This window comes from Haliotis cracherodii, unplaced genomic scaffold, assembly GCF_022045235.1.
Source record: "Haliotis cracherodii isolate W230 unplaced genomic scaffold, xgHalCrac1.p SCAF_4, whole genome shotgun sequence".
Taxonomy (NCBI): Eukaryota; Metazoa; Mollusca; class Gastropoda; order Lepetellida; family Haliotidae; genus Haliotis; species Haliotis cracherodii.
Window position 1 is genome coordinate 56,517,222 of NW_027266297.1, and position 21,943 is coordinate 56,539,164.

Genomic DNA, 21,943 nt, shown 5'->3' on the forward strand with positions numbered 1-21,943 from the left:
GTACTGAGTGATAAGTGTCAGGCCAGTTGTGTCATATAATCTCAGGCGGTCGATGTTCCGGGTCATCACGTTTCTTATGGGAAGAGCAAGTCTAAATGAATAAATGAACGCTTGTGACGACAGTAATGTAAGTGACCCAAACTACCAAACACTAACATATAAAACACTTTTAGCAATATTCCAGTCGTGTCAGAGAAGGGACACCATCACGGGCGAGACCATGGGCGACACCATGGGGACACCATGTGGGGAATCGAGGCCGGTTGATGGTTTAACCTATAGTCTCCCCATCTTTCCAGGAAAGAGATATTAGCCGTAGTCGATATAACCGAAAACGTGATACGAGCACAAACCTTTGAGACAGGGGCTTATTCACGAATAGTATAATGCACAGAGCTTAGACAACGGGTTCTACACAATCATAAATATAAGTGACAATACCCATAAATTATATGAAATCTCTGTTAAATGCATAGTCGTTTGCACGGGTCTGACTTCACCACTATCAAATATCGATGAGGTATTAGCGAAAAAGTAAGCATATCCAGCCCCCAGAGGTATCAGTTAGCCATGCAAAGGCAAGTCAATTATTCATCTGAAAGATAATTTATACATGTATCATGATATGGTACAATTCAAATAGAGAAGTGTATCAGACATCATGTTGTCACGGAAATGCCCTCCATATCTCTATAGCAAAACCTTGTGAAAGTTTTACTACGTCCTTGCAAGCCGTAAGCTTAATCAAACAACTCAAATCTGATACTGGGTTATGCACAGTTGCCATAAATGCTTACTCAGCCACTGGGACATTTACACAAACAACATAATACACAACTCCACAACTGAGATCCACGTACAGGCAGGATGCTACACAACTCCACCATTGGGGTTTATGTACACGCAGTATGATACACAACTAAATCACTGTGCATGAAGAATTCACAGTAAAATACACAACTCTACCACTAGGGCTTATACACAAACACTATAATACACAACTCTAGCACTAGGGCTTATACACAAACACTATAATACACAACTCCAGTACTGGGGCTTATGAACAAACAGTAATCATATAACTTCATCTAATCAGCTTATTTATACACCATTTCCGGGGCTTCTCCACAAACAGTTTTGTACCCCTTCCAACAACTTATACGCAAACAATTTAATACACTTGAACCACTTGGGCATATACAAACACTTTAATACACACTTTCACCACTGTAAATAATTAGTTAATACACAAACAATTTAACATACATTTCAACCACTTGGGCTTATGCACAACCAATATACATGTAATAGGCAATTCAACCATTGAAGCTTATACATGAATAGTTTAATACACCTCCACCCCTGAAGCTAATACACAAACAATATAGTACACACTTCAACCACTGAAGCCTATACACAAACACTATAATATACACTTAAAAAACTTGGGCTTATACACAAACAGTGTTATACACACTTCCGCCACTTAAGCTTATACACTTTCAGTTTAATACACACTTCCACCCCTAGGGCTTATACATAAACAGTTTAATAAACACTTCCACCACTTTAGCTTACACACATTTAGTTTAATACACACTTCCACCCCTGGAGCTTATACACAAACAGTTTACTGAACACTTCCACCAATGTGGCATAATACAGAACTCCGCCATTGGAGCTTATGCACGTGACAGTATGTGGAGTAGTTGTGCCAATGGAACAATCAGTGGTTTTATACATACTAATGTATAACCATAATCTCAGAAACACATTATACCTATGTTCGTGCTTAGTCACAGCCGGTGGTTATATAACATATAAAATTTGAGGAAATCCTTGTAATTATGGTAGTCTTTAGATAACATAAACTGACCTACTATAGATTGGTGTGACAAACTTGTGACTGTATGGGTGAGACGGTGAGGCCCGGATGGTATACCAGTGATCTACATCCTCATTCGACTGTCCCTCGTCTTCATTGATATGGTGTAGTCGAGTGGTCGCCGCGGTGATGGAGAGAGGCTGTGCGCTGTGTTTCCTCGTGGTCCTCACGGCTTCCTATCTTGTAGACGGACAGGAAGGTAAGTCAGCCATGAGTTCCCAAGTGTTGTGTAGCATCACCATCACTTAAATGTATACATTGTGAGGCAGAAGCTATGAAGAGTAACAAGTTACAGTGACTGCAGATAATCACATTTTCATATGGGTATACTTCTATAGTTTATGATGCAGTTTATACACTATCCCTTCAATCACTAGTGGAGGCTATGGAAGAGCCCCGAGTGTATTCCGGGAAAGACTATATTTGTATATTCCCCAGCTAGCTATGCTGGTCGTAAGAAACAACTAAATCGATCGGTAGTCAGGCTCTATAAGTTGACTGATTGTTTGTCAACGTTTTCCGACAGCGTGGGACGATGCTTATAATATCCATTACTGGTTTGTCTGGTCGAGGCACGATTATACCGCTGTCATTGCAGCTGGAAGCTGGAGTGCGGCGTAAAACATACACAGAAACATTCGCCGTGCAGGGTTGCGTCATTCCGGCGCGTAAAAATGTGATCCTTGAGAATCTCTGAGACACACTTATTCATGGGATTCATCTACATCGGTTGAGGCTATCATCGGGTTCGTGAAGTGAGCATCTTTTATCTTTCTATGAAAGGGATCCCATGACACACCCTGGTTCTACTGAAATGATGTTCAAGGAAAGGCTAATTATGAACCCATCGGACAAACTGACAGCTACTTTCAAATTGACCTACCTACTTACAGTGTAACCGATCGACTGCAAAAAGGGTTACACGAGGTGAAATGGGGTTGAGGTGATGAGGTAAACGTCGCGTTCAATATCATTGCATCTGTATGGAGATGTGGATTCACGTACATATGGTGTGAATGATTGTATATAGTAGTCTGGACTATTGCAGGTTTTAAAGTGACAACCCACTGAGATATCATACAACAGTTAAACATGAATACCCCACTCGGACATAGTGTACTGACTCCAAGTTGACTTGTCCTTTTAATGTCGACTGCCCTGTTTATCCCCTAAATGCCGACCGCAAGGCAGGCTTACAACCGTACCATTAACGTGTTTTGGTATGACGAGGTCAAAGATTGAACCGACGACCACTCCGAGCATAATGACTAGCACCGATTGCTACAAGAAATATCTCACACACATAAATATCTCAGTACGTTCATTGATTCAAGAGAAAACGATTCACGTGAGTATGATAAAAGAAGGAAAAACTTGAAATTATGCAAAAATACAAGAGCATAAAGTGCAAATTTCCCTAAAACCTGAAAGGGCGCATTAGATGGCGAAGCGCTAATCTTCGCGGGTGTTATCATGCCTCCATAATGTGTTTGGTTGTGTTCATTTTTTAATGACATGTATGTCCTTCCTCCCATCACCTCCTTGATGCTAGAATGAGAAGTATGACCTTCTCCATTCAACCCCTCGATGCCAGAATGACATGTATATCCTTCCTCCATTCAACCTTTTGATGTCAGAATGAAATGTATGTCCTTGTTTGCCAGAATGACGTGTCTGTCCTTCCTTGTCAACCCCTTGATGCCAAAATGTCAAGTATGGCCTTCTTCCCTTCAACGCCTTGATGCCAGAATGACATGTATCTCCTTCCTCCATTCAACCTTTTGATGTCAGAATGAAATGTATGTCCTTGTTACTCAACCATTGATGCCAGAATGGAATTTATGTCCCTCCTCCTTTCGACCCCTTGGTGCCAGAAACACAAGAATGTCCTTCCTCGTCAACCATTGATGCGAGACATATATGTCTTTCCTCCCTTCAACCACCTGATGCCAGCGTGATATGTATGATCTTCCTCTACTCAGCACATGATGCCAGCATGACATGTATGATCTTCCTCGTTTCGACCTCTTGATGCCAGAATGACATGTATGTCTTTCCTCCCTTCAACCCCTTGATGCCAGAATGTCATGATGTCTTTCCAAACTTCAACCAGTTGATGCCAGAATGTCATATGCATGTATGTCATTCCTCCCTTCGACCCCTTGATGCCAGTATGACATCATGATCTTCCTCCCTTCAACCTCTTGACGCCAGAATGGCATGCATGTCATTCCTACCTTCGACCCATTGATGCCAGAATGACATGCATGACCTTCTTCCCATTCAACCCCTTGATGCCAGAATGGCATGTGTGTCACTCCTCCCTTCAACCCCTTGATGCCAGAATGCCATGCTTGACATTCCTCCATTCGACCCCTTGATGTCAGAATGACACTTATGATCTTCCTACCCTCAACCTTTTGATGCCAGAATGTCATGTATGTTTTTTTCAAACTTCAACCCCTTGATGCCAGAACGTCATGTATATCTTCCCAAACTTCAACCACTTGATGCCAGAACGTCTTGTATATCGTTCCAAACTACAATCCCCTTGATGCCAGAATGTCATATATGGCATCCCTCTATTCGACCCCTTGATGCCAGAATGTCATGTATGTCTTTCAAAACTTTAACTTCTTGATGCCAGAATGGCATGTATGTCATCCCTCCATTCGACCCATTGATGCCAGAATGTCATGTATATCTTTCCAAACTTTAACCCCTTGATGCGAGAGTATCATGTATGTCATTCCTCCATTCGACCCCTTGATGCCAGAATGCTATGTATGCCTTTCCAAACTTGAACCCCTTGATGCCAGAACGTCGACACCTTGATGCCAGAATGTCATGTATGTCATCCCTCAATTCGACCCATTGATGCGAGAATGTCATGTATATCGTTCCAAACTTCAACCCCTTGATGCCAGAATGTCTTGTATATTGTTCCAAACTTCAACCCCTTGATGCCAGAATGTCATATATGTCATCCCTCCATTCGACCCCTTGATGCCAGAATGTCATGTATGTCTTTCCAAACTTTAACCCCTTGATGCCGAAGTATCATGTGTGTAATCCCTCCATTCGACCCCTTGATGCCAGAATGATATGTATGTCTTTCCAAACTTTAACCCCTTGATGCCAGGACGTCATGTATATCTTTCCAAACTTCAAGCCCTTGATGCCAGAATGATATGACTCTCTTCGGCCCTTGATGCCAGAATGACATGTATGTCTTTCCAAACTTTAACTCCTTGATGCCAGAATGCCATGCATGTCATCCGTCCATTCGACCCCTTGATGCCAGAATGTCATGTATGTCTTTCCAAACTTCAACCCCTTGATGCCAGAAGGTCATGTATGTTTTCTCAACTTTCAACCCTTTGATGCCAGAATGTCATATATGTCTTTTCAAATTCCAACCCCTTGATGCCAGAATGTCATGTAAGTCTTTCCAACCTTCGACACCTTGATGCCAGAATGTCATGTATGTCATCCCTCCATTCGTCCCCTTGATGCCAGAATGTCATGTATGTCTTTCCAAACTTCAACAACTTGATGCCAGAATGTCATGTATGGCATTACTCCCTTCGACCCCTTGATGCCAGAATGTCATGTATGTCTTTCCAAACTTCAACCCCTTGATGCCAGAATGTCATGTATGTCTTTCCAAACTTCAACCCCTTGATGCCAGAATGTCATGTATGTCATTTCTCCCTTCGACCCCTTGATGCCAGAATGTCATGTATGTCTTTCCAAACTTCAACCCCTTGATGCCAGAATGTAATGTATGTTTTTTCCAACCTTCAACCCCTTGATGCCAGAATTTCATATATGTCTTTCCAAATTCCAACCCCTTGATGCCAGAATGTCATGTATGTCATCCCTCCATTCGCCCGCTTGATGCCAGAATGTCATGTATGTCTTTCCAAACTTCAACCACTTGATGCCAGAATGTCATGTATGTCATTACTCCCTCCGTCCGCTTGATGCCAGAATGTCATGTATGTCATTTCTCCCTTCGACCCCTTGATGCCAGAATGTCATGTATGTCTTTCCAAACTTCAACCCCTTGATGCCAGAATGTCATGTATGTCTTTCCAAACTTCAACCCCTTGATGCCAGAATGTCATGTATGTCATCCCTCCATTCGCCCGCTTGATGCCAGAATGTCATGTATGTCTTTCCAAACTTCAACCACTTGATGCCAGAATGTCATGTATGTCATTACTCCCTCCGTCCGCTTGATGCCAGAATGTCATGTATGTCATTTCTCCCTTCGACCCCTTGATGCCAGAATGTCATGTATGTCTTTCCAAACTTCAACCCCTTGATGCCAGAATGTCATGTATGTCTTTCCAAACTTCAACCCCTTGATGCCAGAATGTCATGTATGTCATCCCTCCATTCGTCCGCTTGATGCCAGAATGTCATGTATGTCTTTCCAAACTTCAACTACTTGATGCCAGAATGTCCTATATGTCATTACTCCCTCCGTCCGCTTGATGCCAGAATGTCATGTATGTCATTTCTCCCTTCGACCCCTTGATGCCAGAATGTCATGTATGTCTTTCCAAACTTCAACCCCTTGATGCCAGAATGTCATGTATGTCTTTCCAAACTTCAAACCCTTGATGCCAGAATGTCATGTATGTCTTTCCAAACTTCAACTGATTGATGCCAGAACGACATGTATGCTTCCTCCCTTCGACCCCTTGATGCAAGATTGACATATTTGTCCTTCTTCACTTCCTCTTCAACCCTCAACTCTGAGTTTGAATAAAGCTGAAATTATAACGCGCACATAAATACCTTTCAAAGGTTTTTATTCTCGATTTATTTCTATAATCTATTATAATATCCGCAGACAATTTGGGAAAACCAAAATTAATTCATCGAACATCACCATTCCAAATTTTATTTCATAAGTAATTTGTCGGATATTTGGCGTTTGTGTCACTTGGGGTTAATTACACTTCATTCTACTACAGAAAAAAATATCGTAACAACATGATGGAACGAGGAAGACATGAGGTATAAAATTATACAGATACCTAATTAAACTGGATCAAATACATCAATAAAGTTGGCATGAGGACAAAAATGTAGTTCCGTAGTAGGCGGAGGGGATGACACCTCACTTTGAAGTTATAATTCTAAGGTTTTGAATCATTTCTGAAAATTAAACTTATAAATAAAATCTTTGGAAATCAGCATTTGCAGATATACTAATAGTATGTGTTTTTGACACATATCTAAATAGTGGATATTTACTCGGAGAATTCAATGACACAACTTATTAGAACATACGTTAAGCCGGAGGTGGAAGTGAACTTTCATCCCCAACACAGAGGACAAATGATTTCGTGTGATATAGGAAGTCATATTTCTGATTAAATATGTAACATTATACATTAATATGGAGTGGCGGCGGAGCAGCCAAGTGGATAATGTGATCGCTCATCACACCAAAGGCCCTAGTTCAATTCCAAACATGGGTACAATGTGAGAAGACCATTTCTGGTGTCTTCATGTATATTGCTAGAATATATCTGAAATCGAAGAAACACTTCACTGACAAGATACAGTATCGATTGACGCGAAACCAGGCTCCACGAAATCGAGCTGAAATGGGGAATCAAGTTGTTGCAAACTTTCATCAGGCTACCCGAGTGCCAGTTTCGGGTCAGACGATAACTGAGTGAGTGAGTATGGTTTTACACGGCTTTATAGCAATATTTCAGCAATATCACAACGGGGGACACCGGAAATGGGCTTCACACGTACCCACCAGATGATAGGACATCGTCTACATGCAGCTCATCTCTGTGCTCGACGACCACGTGTTGTGCAGCTCATACTACCAGCAGATGGCAATGTTGTCAACAACGTCGAAACTGGTAATCGTCGCTGATCACGTGACGTGTGATCTGATGAGTTCCGATTCACTTTGCACTTCCTTGATAGGCGTGGTCGTGTTTGGCGACGTAGACATAAACGTCAAGCCAATTTCAACCTGAGACCTCATGATAGATGTTGCGTAGGATTGTTTATTGTATTGGGGTGGCATCATAATGCCTGAGCGAACCCCAGTCCATATTGCGCGAGGAATGGTTACTGAACGCCACACTGACACCCTTTGTTGAACCGTGTGCATGGTGCGTGAGAATAGTAAGTGAAATATGTCCATCATAATGCAAATATCGGTGTCCAAATTAAATCAAATTTTTAAAGCTAAATATGTATTTGCATGATATAACTGTGCATAGCGTTGAGGGGGTCCAGTGTCAGATTCTCACACACAGGCCTTTGTCCCTGACCCTTCTAAATATGGATGATATAGGCTAATAAGTATGTTTTTTGTTTTGTTTGTTATTTAATGCGCCACTCAGAAATATTCTAGTTATATGACGGCGGTCTGTAAATAGTCGAGCCTGGACCAAACAATCCAGTGATTGACATCATGAGCACCGATTCACACAATAGGTATACAATAACATGCATCAACCAGGTCTGCGAGTCTGACCACCCGATCCTGTTAGTCGCCTCTTACGACAAGCATAGTCGCGGCAAACAAGTAAGGATAATTTATATTTCTAAACTAATTTCTATTTAACCTATCAGTATATGTTTTCTCGAATAAACTGTATGAAATCGGCTAATCTCTTAATAATTGACAGTGCTATATTTTATATACCATAGCTTAATTATTGAATACTTAGGTGCACACACTTGAAAATCCTGACTCCCAACGTTGGTTTCTGTCTACTCTTGCGTTGTTTTTTTTTTTTTTGTTTTTTTTTGGGGGGGGTGTCGGTGTGTGTGGGGGGGTGGGGGGGGGGGGGGGGGGTGGGGGGGTGGGGGGGGTGGGTGTCAGTCGTCTGAAGCGCCACAATTCGCTGCGCAGAGTTGCGTCCCTTGGGCACACCAGAAACCTATGATTGTGGGTTCGAATTCCGGTTCGCCCCTATTATGTTTCTAACTTTGTCGGCACAATATCCGTGCTCGTGGGTTTCACCGAAGTTAAACATTATCATGCGATAAATTCCATATCTTCATCAAACCATGTTGGCTCTGATTCAAGATTTCCGTCCATGTCTCAAATGTCATTAATGTCGCAGAATGAAAATTCTATAATAATCCTGGTAGAATCCATATGTACATCATTTACCTATCTTACTGGTATCATACATAGACATTTTCAATCTTCTATAGTTCAGGTATTAATAAAGCATTTGTTCAGACGCCGCGTTACTTACACGATATGAGTTGAGTGATCCAGCTACATTTTGGTGCCTTTATTAAAGCTCACACAAGAAACTGTTTTAAGTGTATTGTATTGCAATGTGATTAACAGCAGCAGCCAAATATTTTCATTCTTTTTGAACACGTGTGCTACCGTTTGGGACATGCTTACTCTGGTTTTCGTGAACACCTGGTGTCATTACGGGTCAATCCATATCATTTTCACCGCTATTTAGCCTTTTTGCCCACGGATTGGCATTACAACACATACTGTGGATGTGATTAGGCTCAATCTTTAGGCTGCTGTTGTAAACCATTCACTGCCTTAGTAATCTGTCTTTTTCAATGAAATACTGGTGTCGCAAAACTACAAAATAAACTTTGTCCATGTCGTGCTGGTATTTTGTTTTGAAACACGAAAACGATCACCAACAAGAAGAAGAAGAAGAAGAACAACAACAACAACTAAAAACAGATGAAAATAACATGTTTCGCAACTAACAAGAACCTACGGTTTTCCGATACGTGACAACTTTGCCATACCGAAATTATATGAATAACAAAAACAACAAAAGTTAAGTTTATCCTTGGCATTTTAGGTATGTATATATGTACTGTAATTACCTTCTTTCAGATACCAACCGTTTATTTCCCACATCATATTTTCTTCCCTTTCGTTCAGGCTTCTTCGTACTCTCATTATTTACGAAATATGTCTAATCACATCTCTGTGTGTCTCCACAGGTATCTCTTCACCAGGGCAGTGGGGAGATTTGTGTAGCTGCCCTTCTCACTGTTTAATCTCACCTCTATATACCACTCCTCCGGTTTGTGTTCACCAGGGCAGTTTGGAGATTGCTGTAGCTGCTCTTCTAATTGTTGAATCTCACCTCCCTATAACACTCCACAGGTTCCTGTTCACCAGGCCAGTTTGGAGATTTCTGTAGCTGCTCTTCTCATTGTTGAATCTCACCTCCCTATAACACTCCACAGGTTCCTGTACACCAGGCCAGTTTGGAGATTTCTGTAGCTGCTCTTCTAATTGTTGAATCACATCTCCCTATAACACTCCACAGGTTCCTGTTCACCAGGCCAGTTTGGAGATTCCTGAAGCTGCTTCTGTCACTGTTGAATCTCACCTCTATTTATCTCTCCTCCGGTTTGTGTTCACCAGGGCAGTTTTGAGATTCCCGTAGCTGCTCATGTCACTGTTGAATCTCACCTCTCTTTATATCTCCCAGTGTCTTGTCCTCAAGGAAAGTTTGGAGACTCCTGTAGCTACTCCTGCAACTGTCCCGCATCCTGTAACAGGACAACAGGTGTTTGTTCTGGCGGCTGTGATGTTGGGTGGAGGGAAGGAAATGGGACGCTCTGCCAAAAGAGTAAGTGGAAAGTTTTTATACAGACGATATAGATAATAACTGAAATTTGTCTACAAGGAAGCTGATTTGTATCAGTATGGGCATCAATCATCTTCCACAGTTACTCTGATAACATATTCTCTGTAAACATATATTTGTTTAAGTATCAACACCATACATAATCGATTGGAAACTAAGAATAAAAAACTTTCAGAGATAAAACGAATATTTTCAGATGAACGGATGTTATTGCACATTCGATGACTGGCATTTTTTTTCGATTCGAATCTGTTCAATAAAACGTTAGCAGTACTTTTGCTTAGCATTCTACGTAAACACTCACAGTTGTGAGTCGGAATGCTATAGCTTAAGGCTTGAATGATATTACTTCTTTGTTAGTAAGGGGAATAATTGTTGTTCTGATGAATGTTTATCAAACAAAGATATAAATAGTTTGGTATCCATTTAACAAAATTTAGGTTTAACACGTCCCATTTTAATTCTGGAAACCCAAAAGTCCAGAAAGTCTACGCTCTTTGCCCAGTCTCGGTTACAGGTATTTACAAAATTAAACATGCCGTTTTCATGGGAACATACCAAGGAAGAAAAAATGAAAAAAAAATTGTTTAAAAACTCAATATTTAGACTATGTCGCCCATGGGCCTGCCCATGGGCAAAGTGTGGCCCATGGGCCTGCCCATGGGCGAAGTCTGGCCCATGGGTAGGCCCATGGGCGAGAATATGTTCCTTTACTTAAAACTCATGATTTTGTTTCGCAAATACATTAAATGTATTTATTTAAGTATCATGACACAAAATTTAACTCATTTTAACTTAATTCAACGATTTTATAGCGATATTGAAATATTTCGCCCATGGGCGAGAAAAAGGTTTGGCCCATGGGCGAGAATATGTTCCTTTACTTAAAACTCATGATTTTGTTTCGCAAATACATTAAATGTATTTATTGAAGTATCATGACACAAAATTTAACTCATTTTAACTTAATTCAACTATTTTATAGCGATATTGAAATATTTCGCCCATGGGCGAGAAAAAGGTTTGGCCCATGGGCGAGAATATGTTCCTTTACTTAAAACTCATGATTTTGTTTCGCAAATACATTAAATGTATTTATTGAAGTATCATGACACAAAATTTAACTCATTTTAACTTAATTCAACTATTTTATAGCGATATTGAAATATTTCGCCCATGGGCGAGAAAAAGGTTTAGCCCATGGGCGAGAATATGTTCCTTTACTTAAAACTCATGATTTTGTTTCGCAAATACATTAAATGTATTTATTGAAGTATCATGACACAAAATTTAACTCATTTTAACTTAATTCAACTATTTTATAGCGATATTGAAATATTTCGCCCATGGGCGAGAAAAAGGTTTGGCCCATGGGCGAGAATATGTTCCTTTACTTAAAACTCATGATTTTGTTTCGCAAATACATTAAATGTATTTATTGAAGTATCATGACACAAAATTTAACTCATTTTAACTTAATTCAACTATTTTATAGCGATATTGAAATATTTCGCCCATGGGCGAGAAAAAGGTTTGGCCCATGGGTAGGCCCATGGGCAGGCCCATGGGCGAGAATATGTTCCTTTACTTAAAACTCATGTTTTTGTTTCGCAAATACTTTTAATGTATTCATTCAAGTATCATGACACAAAATTAAACTCTTTTTAACTTAATTCAAGGATTTTACAGCGTTTTTAAAATATTTGCCCATGTTTTCGTCAGTCCCTTTCAAGCATCAACTAACTGTTTGCAAAGTATATTGTATCGTGTGAAATATACTTTATATTATATCATTACATTACTATTTAAAAAGGGCATTTGGTTGGATGTTTCCTCTAGTTCTATAAATTTCAGCTGTTTTACATATTGTAGCGATCTTTAATGAACCCGGCCTTACCTCTCAAAACGTTTTGACAGTTTATCATACGAATTCATGTGCGTGTACTCCAATTCATTGGAGTTATTTTCCACAACATTAAATTTTAGTTAGTTTCTATTTCATTTCCCATTTTATGTCCCGTTGATACATCACACTGGGCAATTACGTGACACTAGGTATGCAATATACAGGTACGCGTGCGCGTATTTTAATGAAAAAAACTATTCGTCTTTTATTGCATAACGTTTGGCTTAATATCTTAGATTCTAACGAAATCTCGAAATAATTATTTAATTACATGCGGTTTCGAACTGACCAGTGGGAATTATGTTTCAATGCGATTGAGGAAAACGTGAGTGAATATTGTGACACTAAAGCAACTTTTAACTGCATTGTCACTTTTGGTATGAAAATGGTAACAGTTCAGAAAAAACAACAGCCTTCTTATGATAATTCTCATTAGTACGTTGTATCTAATTACAGTGTCGGCCTTATTTACAGGTGATTCTACAATACCTGCTCTCGGTCAATTACGATCTACCACACCACGCGTGAATAAACAGTTATGCAGGTGTTGCTGTGGGCAAATACCTAGCCTGAAAATGTTTTTTTTTTTTAGGATACATGTTTTACAAATGTTCGTTGATATGTGGATATATTAAGCACAAAGACAAAAAAAATGTTTATGAAAGATGAATTAGTGCCTTGATATATTCATCGAGATGTGTATCATCGTTTAATGGAGTCATTCAATAAACGTATGTTTGGAGGAGATATCAAAGGAGCCGCCCAATATACACAGTGTCGTCCGGTGAACTACCACCCCACCCTGTCCATTAGAGTTATGTAATCGGTACACAAATATATTTGATGCGGTGTCAGTGCGGAAGGAGTTTGAATTACGTCCGCCACTTGCCACAGAAATCCTCAAAGTATAGAAACAATAAACAAGGTCAATCCGTACTAATTACCTAGTGACGCACGTAACAAGGACTGTCAATAGGGAAAATGGTGAAAACAAATTGAAATAGATTTTAATAAAACATTATAGTACTAAATAACTCGCAAAAGCGGTGCCTAAAATTGTTTGACCGTGTTATGTGTGTTGTAAACTGACGAATAGCAAGTAATTGTCATGCTGTACGCATGGTTCCATATACAAATTCAGTTATACAACCGGTATGAAAATGAGAACTGAGATACCAAGTACAACCTGCATTCACACACGGAAGCAATATACTTGTGTGTATGCCCTCTCCTCTAAAAAATGTATCACTAAAGTATTTGCATTGTAATAAATATAGTAATGATAAAACTTGGTAATTTGGTAGGTCTCCGACAGATATGATTTTCAGTTTTTTTACACCTTTGATTGATACGGATTACGTACCTGTAGTCTAGTCACTGTATCTAATGTATCTGCTTGTTAGAAATTTCAAATGTCTTGTTATAGCACTGTTCCTAAAATACGGCAGTTTCTTTTATCGGGTATAAATAGTTGATTCGTCTTGTCACGCAGTCATTTTTACTTGATCGAATGATTTCCACAAAAAAATACGGCAGAGAGTTTTGTATTTTATTATATTTTTAGAAGATTTTAGAAGATGCTTACATCACTGTATCTCAGAACGTAAAACTGATAACATTCAAACATGTAATTAGTACACAGTTAATTGTTACATATAATTTCCTGCATATTCCTTTTTGAACAAAAAGCCTACATGTATACTGATATCGGTGTCCACTGTTAAAAGGGTATTAGTGCAGTCAGCCATGGTAAATGGAGAGACAATAATAAGGTGATTAATTATAGTCTGTTACAGAATATGCGGTATAAGTGTAGTCATTGATACATATACACATTACACATATACAGATGAAATACACGATATGATGCAGTGCAAGAACAAATTAAGATACGGTTTCTATTAAAAATAATTATACGATTTTGGATTTAATTAGCATGTTTACATTTTCAGGCCAACACGGCTGAGATACAGCATCGGCATACTCAACTGGAGTTGTTTTCTGCCGGTCGTAAGTTCATTGTTTGACCGAGCACACTCGTGTCGGGGTTGCGATATTTTCTTCTCTTTGTTGGCAGCCTGCCACCGGTCTGAATTTTGAGAAAGGTCTCAGCATGGGACTGTTAATTACTTCTTAATGATGTCTACAAGCTTACAAACTTGTAGATGTTGGGTGCGGTTAGGACCAAACTTTTTCAGCTCAGAGTGTTAGTGGTCCTGGAACCCATAGTGTCAAACAGGTTCTGCACAAAACGTCCATCAGATTCTACTGTTCAGCAACATTGTCACTGAATTTCAGAACTCTGGCATGATATAATAATCAAGGATTTCGAAGGTGAACGAGGGGGAAGGCAGACGCACGTGGATTTACCCTCAGGTTATTATTGTCTGGAGTTCACATTTTGGGGCATTTCATATACTAATTGAACGGAGTTCACCTGCACATGTCCACTTTAGTGATACAGACTGTAACCAAAAATGCAATGAGCCGTAGCTCTTAATCCCTTATAACAACGGTAACAACAACCAGGGTGAGGACACAGTAAGGTTAAACCGTGTCCAACAGACAATCTGAGGTGGCTATCTCCCATCAAGTCAGCTCTGTTTTTAAGCGCATAGTTATGTTTTTGAAATTGAAATAAAAGGAATTTAAAAAATTATATTTAACAAACCTACACATTACCAAATACAAAACTTTATAACCCTTTCTAGACTTCGTTCCAATTAACCTGGATCATTCAACTCGCTCGCGAAGGTCGTATGCGACTTTAAAGTGAATACGTCTACAGTGTACAAGTAACTTTTAACTGTATCATATATACTCATGATAAGCAATTATTTTCGTTCCTAATTCGAATGAGCACATTCTGAGGCTAAATCTGCAAAAGGACAGATAAAACATTTCTTTGTACAATGCAAACGATACAAACGTAGCGGCTGATAATAGAGACAATGATTTAATAATCTGCAATATATCAAGTGTTCTCGTTCAATCTATTGTACATATTGAAGTGATTGTAAAGTTTCAAGGAGTACTAAAATGTTGTGGTATTATGAATGTATTTAGAATATGAATAGCGAAAAACAGTCACCATATCGGATGTACATGTATAACTTGTCTTCCAACACCACGCTTGTGCCGAGGCCCATGGTCATAAAACTAATCGGTCCCATAAAAGGAGCAAATAGTTTCGCAGATACTTCTTGCTATGGTTCACTCCCAATTGTCAGACGACCTAATCATCAGTCAGACCAGTCAAGTGTGACCAGCGTACCTGCCTGGTTTTGGCTCCTAATTACTGAACTGCCCAATACTGTCATACTGTGGGCAGAGTAAGCGGCCTCGTTGAGTGATACAGACTAACCAGATTATGATTGTGTTTGTAAGTTGCGTTTAATCTGTGTCGGGTTGCAGTTGTTTTATTTGTCAAGACTAGGGGTAGTTTCTTCAATGAAACCTTTTAGACGTTGAGTTTGTTTTGCATTCATTTCATTAAATACATTGTTAGGTAGAATAATAACACGTTATATGGATTAAACATCTCCCTAATCTGAGTATAATCTCACATGTACTCTAAGTACCGTACTATATTACTTTGCGGAGACACTGAGTAGAATTTTTTAGTTGGCATTGTATGCTGTCTGAATGACTTTACACAATTCCCTGCATTCAATAGACCCGTGAAGATCTTCAACAAACCATTCTTGGCGTAAAAGGGCGACAGCGCTTGTCGTAAGAAGCGACTACCGGGATCGGGTGGTCAGGCTCGCTGACTTGGTTGATGCATGTCATCGTATCCCAATTGCGTGGATCGAGGCACATGATGTCAATCACTGGATTGTCTGGTCCAGACTCGATTATTTACAGACCGCCGTCATACAGCTGAAATATTGCTAAATGTGGCGTTATACAACTAACAAACAAACAAAACACAAAAAGAGAAAGTGTATGAGTACTAAAACTTGCAATAGATATGCGTACCCTACGTACACACATGAGTCCCATTCGAAAGTCTACAACACACGAATAACTGTCAAACAAATTTGGGTACCCCTTCTGTTCAGGCAAGTTATTTAGTTCGATAATTTTGTATTAAAATCCTTTTCAATTTGTTTTCATCCTTTTTCCCTATTCCATGCATGTTTATGTTGCTACATCTTATTGCTCATGTTTCCAAGTATTGTAAAACACTTTAATGTTTCTCCTTCTTAATCTAACGTTATAACATTTCCGGTCATTGCCATCATCTAATACACAAGAGATGATACCAAGACATATTTTATTCGGTTTTATTGTCTATGCGGTCTTACAATTGATTTTATTAGTCTTTAAATCTTATGTCTAGTAAATATTTTCACAAACAGGGCTGGTAACAGGAATGTAACATCCAGTTGAGGACTGAATACGACGTACGTTAGTCTGGTAACGACATTTCTACAATTAATATTTTGAATAAGCCGTTAATACCCCATTTGTGACAGGGATGATGGTATGGTAGATGTAGCAGACATATTGACAGTCGTTGTTACGCGAGTCACTAGGTTATTAGTACGGCATTGGCCTTGTTGATTGGTACTATACTTTCTGTGGCCACTGGCGGACGTAATTCAAACTCCTACCACACTGACATCGCACCAAATATATTTGTGTACCGATAACATAACTCTTACTGACAGGGTAGCGTGGCAGTTCACGCGAAACGGACGACACTGTGTATATTGAGCGGCTCCTTTGATATCGCCTCACAACATACTTTTAATGAATGACCAATTAAACGATGATACACATCAGGATCGCGGAGAAAATACAAGCTTCGTTCGCGTTGAATATATATATCAAGGCACAAATTCATCTTTCATAAACTTTTTGTGTCTTTGTGCTTAATCTATCCACATATCAACGAAAATATGTAATACATGTATCCACAACAATATACATGTACAGGCTAGGTATTTGCCCACAGCAACACCTGCATAACTGTTTATTCACGCGTGGTGTGGCAGATTGTAATTGACGACAACAAGTATTGTAGAATCACCTGTAAATAAGGCCGACACTGTAATTAGATACAACCTACTAATGAGAATATGAGAATTATCATAAGAAGGCTGTTACGTTTTTCTTAACTATTACCATTTTCATACCAAAAGTGACAATGCAGTTAAAAGTTGCTTTAGTGTCACAATATTCACTCACGTTTTCCTCAATCGCATTGAAACATAATTCCTACTGGTCAGTTCGACACTGCTTGTAATTAAATAATTATTTCGAGATTTCGTTAGAATGTAAGATATTCAGCCAAACGTTATGCAATAAAAGACGAATAGTTTCTTTCCATTAAAATACGCGCACGCGTACCTGTCACGTAATTGCCCAGTGTGATGTATCAACGGGTCATAAAATGGGAAATGAAATAGAAACTAACTAAAATTTAATGTTGTACACGCACATGAATTCGTATGATAAACTGCCAAAACGTTTTGAGAGATAAGGCCGGGTTCATTAAAGAAGTTGGGTGCGGTTAGGACCAAACTTTTTCAGCTCAGAGTGTTAGTGGTCCTGGAACCCATAGTGTCAAACAGGTTCTGCACAATACGTCCATCAGATTCTACTGTTCAGCAACATTGTCACTGAATTTCAGAACTCTGGCATGATATAATAATCAAGGATTTCGAAGGCAAAACCTTTTCTCGCCCATGGGCGAAATATTTCAATAAATCTGTAAAATAGCTGAATTGAGTAAAATTGAGTTTCATTATGTGCCATGAAACACCTGCATGTATTTGCGAAACAAAATCATAAGTTTTAAGTAAAGGAAAATATTCTCGCCCATGGGCCAAACCTTTTTCTCGCCCATGGGCGAAATATTTCAATATCGCTATAAAATCGTTGAATTAAGTTAAAATGAGTTAAATTTTGTGTCATGATACTTAAATAAATACATTTAATGTATTTGCGAAACAAAATCATGAGTTTTAAGTAAAGGAACATATTCTCGCCTTTATAGGGCCAGACTTCGCCCATGGGCAGGCCCATGGGCCACACTTCGCCCATGGGCAGGCCCATGGGCGACATAGTCTAAATATTGAGTTTTTAAACAATTTTTTTTTCATTTTTTCATCCTTGGTATGTTCCCATGAAAACGGCATGTTTAATTTTGTAAATACCTTTAACCGAGACTGGGCAAAGAGCGTAGAGTTTCTGGACTTTTGGGTTTCCAGAATTAAAATGGGACGTGTTGTTTCCTTTTATAGATATATATTACTGTATACAACAAGTTTGATAAGATATAATATTGATAACTGTGAACTGCTACAAACGTAAACAAAACGCAGTTACCCCTACAACCTGGTACTTCATTGTGAGCATGAATGCCTTTCAAGAATCCTGTATCTAAATGTAACGTGTCAGTGACAGACTAATGAGGCTTTGTTTTATGTATATTTGCATAATCGATCTCAGTTTGACATTTCTCACAAACAAATCAAAGAGTTAAATACATGCACACCATCATCTGTCATGGTATTGTGTCAGATTATACCCAATAAGGGTTCCAAACTCTATCTGTCAAGTTCATTTCAATGGCTGATATTTTACAGGAAATATTGCCTACAGAAAGACAGTATCAGGTTCAGGAGATTACACGCCAGTGTGGACGGCAGAGAAAGCTGTGGACGGGAACCGAGACCAGGATGTAAACCACAACTCCTGCTACCACTCACTTAAATACCCGACCTTCTGGTGGGTGGACCTGGCAGCTGAGTACAGAATACACTCCGTCAGGATCTACAACAGGGCTGGATGTAAGATGTTATCACACCCACCACAACTTACACTGTCTGTGACTTTGTCTTTTTAAGCAAAAGAAATCAATACATAAATGAAGCGAACGTCTTCAGTACACTTTGTACTAGATCTTTTTTTCAACAAAATCTGTTTACTTTTACCAGAGCGAATTCTTAATGTTTGCTATAAGGACATAATTTATTCATAACATTATTGAATGATATGTCTTAATGAACATACGGATAATGGGTGATTAAGTGAGTGAGTGTAGTTCTACGCCGCTTTTAGCAATATTCCAGCGATATCACGGCGGGGGACACGAGAAATGGCTTCACACATTGTACCCATGTCGGGAATCGAACCCGGGTCTTCGGCGTGACGAGCAAACGCTCTAACAACTAGGCCACGCGACCTCTCCCATACGGATAATGAAAGTATAGAAGTGCGTCACTTCACAGACGTCAGACATGTATCAATACCACACGTTAATCATAGCTGCATTATTCCACAGCTGTAGCTAGCTTACACACGCAGTCAGTCAGGATGCTGCTTGGGAATGACCTCTGTGGACATGTTAATCTGTGATATGTTTATAATAAACGCTTCAAATCAAGTTTAGTGCTGTTACTACTGTTATTACATTATTTCTAAGGTTCAGGTATTACATTAAATGTTTCTTTAAATTCACATAAAACAGTCCCAAGAACACTTGGTGAATTTTCAGATCCCCATAGACTGGCCAACTGCAGGATCTCCGTTGGAACGAAATCTGATGCAAATACAGTCTGCTACACTTTCCCGTCTAATCCCAAAAACATCACTGACGTGGTAGACCTCACATGTAACGGGATAGGGAAATTCTTCATCATCAGGAACCCCGATAGAGCACCTAAGCAAGATGATACCCTAAATATATGTGAGGTGGAGATATATGGTTGGTGTTATTCTCACATTACCTTTATACCATGAACAATTCCCAGGAGTGAGTGAGTGAGTTGTGTTTAACGCCGCTTTTAACATTATTCCAGTTATATCACTGCCTGTCAGCTTAATATAACGTGGGAGGAAAGACCGAAGTGATGCAGGTCTCACGAGCACAAGTATGATAAACCTAGTATCATAATCATGGCGAACCGGGATTCGAACCCACAATCATAGGTTTCTGGCGTGCCCAAGGGACGAATTGCGGCAACTTAGACGACTGGGCCACCCGTGCCCCCATAAAGTGAAAAGCAAGAGTAATTGATAACTATGAACTGATGTCATTTTTATTTGAAACCAATGTGTACTGCATTGTAATACCATATTTTATTTTCCATCACAGTATGTTCATATGGGACTTTCGGCCCAAATTGCAGCGAGTTCTGTCACTGTCTGAATTCAACATGCAACCACGTGACAGGGTTGTGTCCTGGTGACTGCCGCTCAGGCTGGAAGGGAGACAACTGCTCCACACGTAAGAAACGTGAATTTATATGTCATCTGACATGTTTGATCATACATGAAATGAATCACGAGTGAACAACAGCTGCGTTTATTCATCATAGATCAAATATCATATGTTTCCTGAAATAATCCGTACTCATATACAGGTATGCATATATATGTCGTAGGCATTATGACGACACAAATACTGATATTGTGCCTCGCATATACGCTTCAAGGGTTCACTTGTTCACACACACACACACACACACACACACACACACACACACACACACACACACACACACACACACACACACACACACACACACACACACACACACACACACACTTTCTCTTTCTCTCTATCACACACACACACACACTCACACACACATACTCACACACACACACACTCACACACACACACTCACACACACACACTCACTCACTCACTCACACTCACTCACACTCACACTCACTCTGACACACACTTGACATTTTACTGCAGTGAACATATCACTTGATATTTTTTCTGCTGTGAACATAACGCTTTAACTGAACTATTGTCATACAAGAGTTACCTCCCTTCTAATTGTATCCCTTCATCGTAAGTGTCTGGCCCTCACACAAACTGTTGACTTCCTTTTTACTTTAGTTCCATATTGATACGGCAAAATAATACAGATGGACATATTTTGAGTTAATGTCGCCTCATGACATTTTTTTGTTGTTGTTGTTTTGTTATAAACTGTAAAGTTCTCACTTAACACGTCAATCGCGATTTTGCCAATACGAAACTACGTTTTTGGACGCAAATTCAAGGGGTGGTGAACCATCCCTCGTTCTTAGGTTGGGAGAATTTACTTTTGTAATGAAATAATTTATTTTTTCGGAAGACAACTACACAAAAATTATAAAATAAATATGTTATTTCATGTGTCTCGTGAAATATCATGTTTTTCTCATCTCGTGATGGGGGAAAAGGAGAAATTTTCGAGAAACATGATATTTTACTCGACACATGACATATCCTCTATATCTGTGTGTGTATGTATATTTTCATAATATCAGGAAAGGAGGTTGAAAGTATCAATGCTAACAGTTCTTTTATATTGTTTTCTTGTATTTAATATATTGCTTACATTTGTGAAGGGATTCAAGTCTCTAAGTCTTCATGTTTATCCACGTTTGAACATGTCAAATAACAGAAATACCACTATAAACTATAAAAAAACTGTTACACTTTGAATTTTCTTCCATATGCATTTACCTTTTAAACGCACTTAATTTTTTTCT

General features: G+C 39.2%; 1 protein-coding gene across 1 annotated transcript in view; it reads left to right on the plus strand.

The window, feature by feature from the left end:
* Nucleotides 1-2,008: 2,008 nt before the first annotated feature.
* Nucleotides 2,009-21,943, plus strand: part of LOC139478683 (uncharacterized) — a 33,797-nt gene continuing 13,862 nt past the window's right edge. Inside the window, exons 1-5 of the mRNA XM_071261255.1 lie at nt 2,009-2,084; nt 10,369-10,509; nt 19,033-19,236; nt 19,944-20,153; nt 20,544-20,675. Of these exons, the coding sequence (XP_071117356.1) occupies nt 2,015-2,084; nt 10,369-10,509; nt 19,033-19,236; nt 19,944-20,153; nt 20,544-20,675 (757 nt within the window). The 5' untranslated portion in view covers nt 2,009-2,014. The remainder of the gene's footprint in view (nt 2,085-10,368; nt 10,510-19,032; nt 19,237-19,943; nt 20,154-20,543; nt 20,676-21,943) is intronic.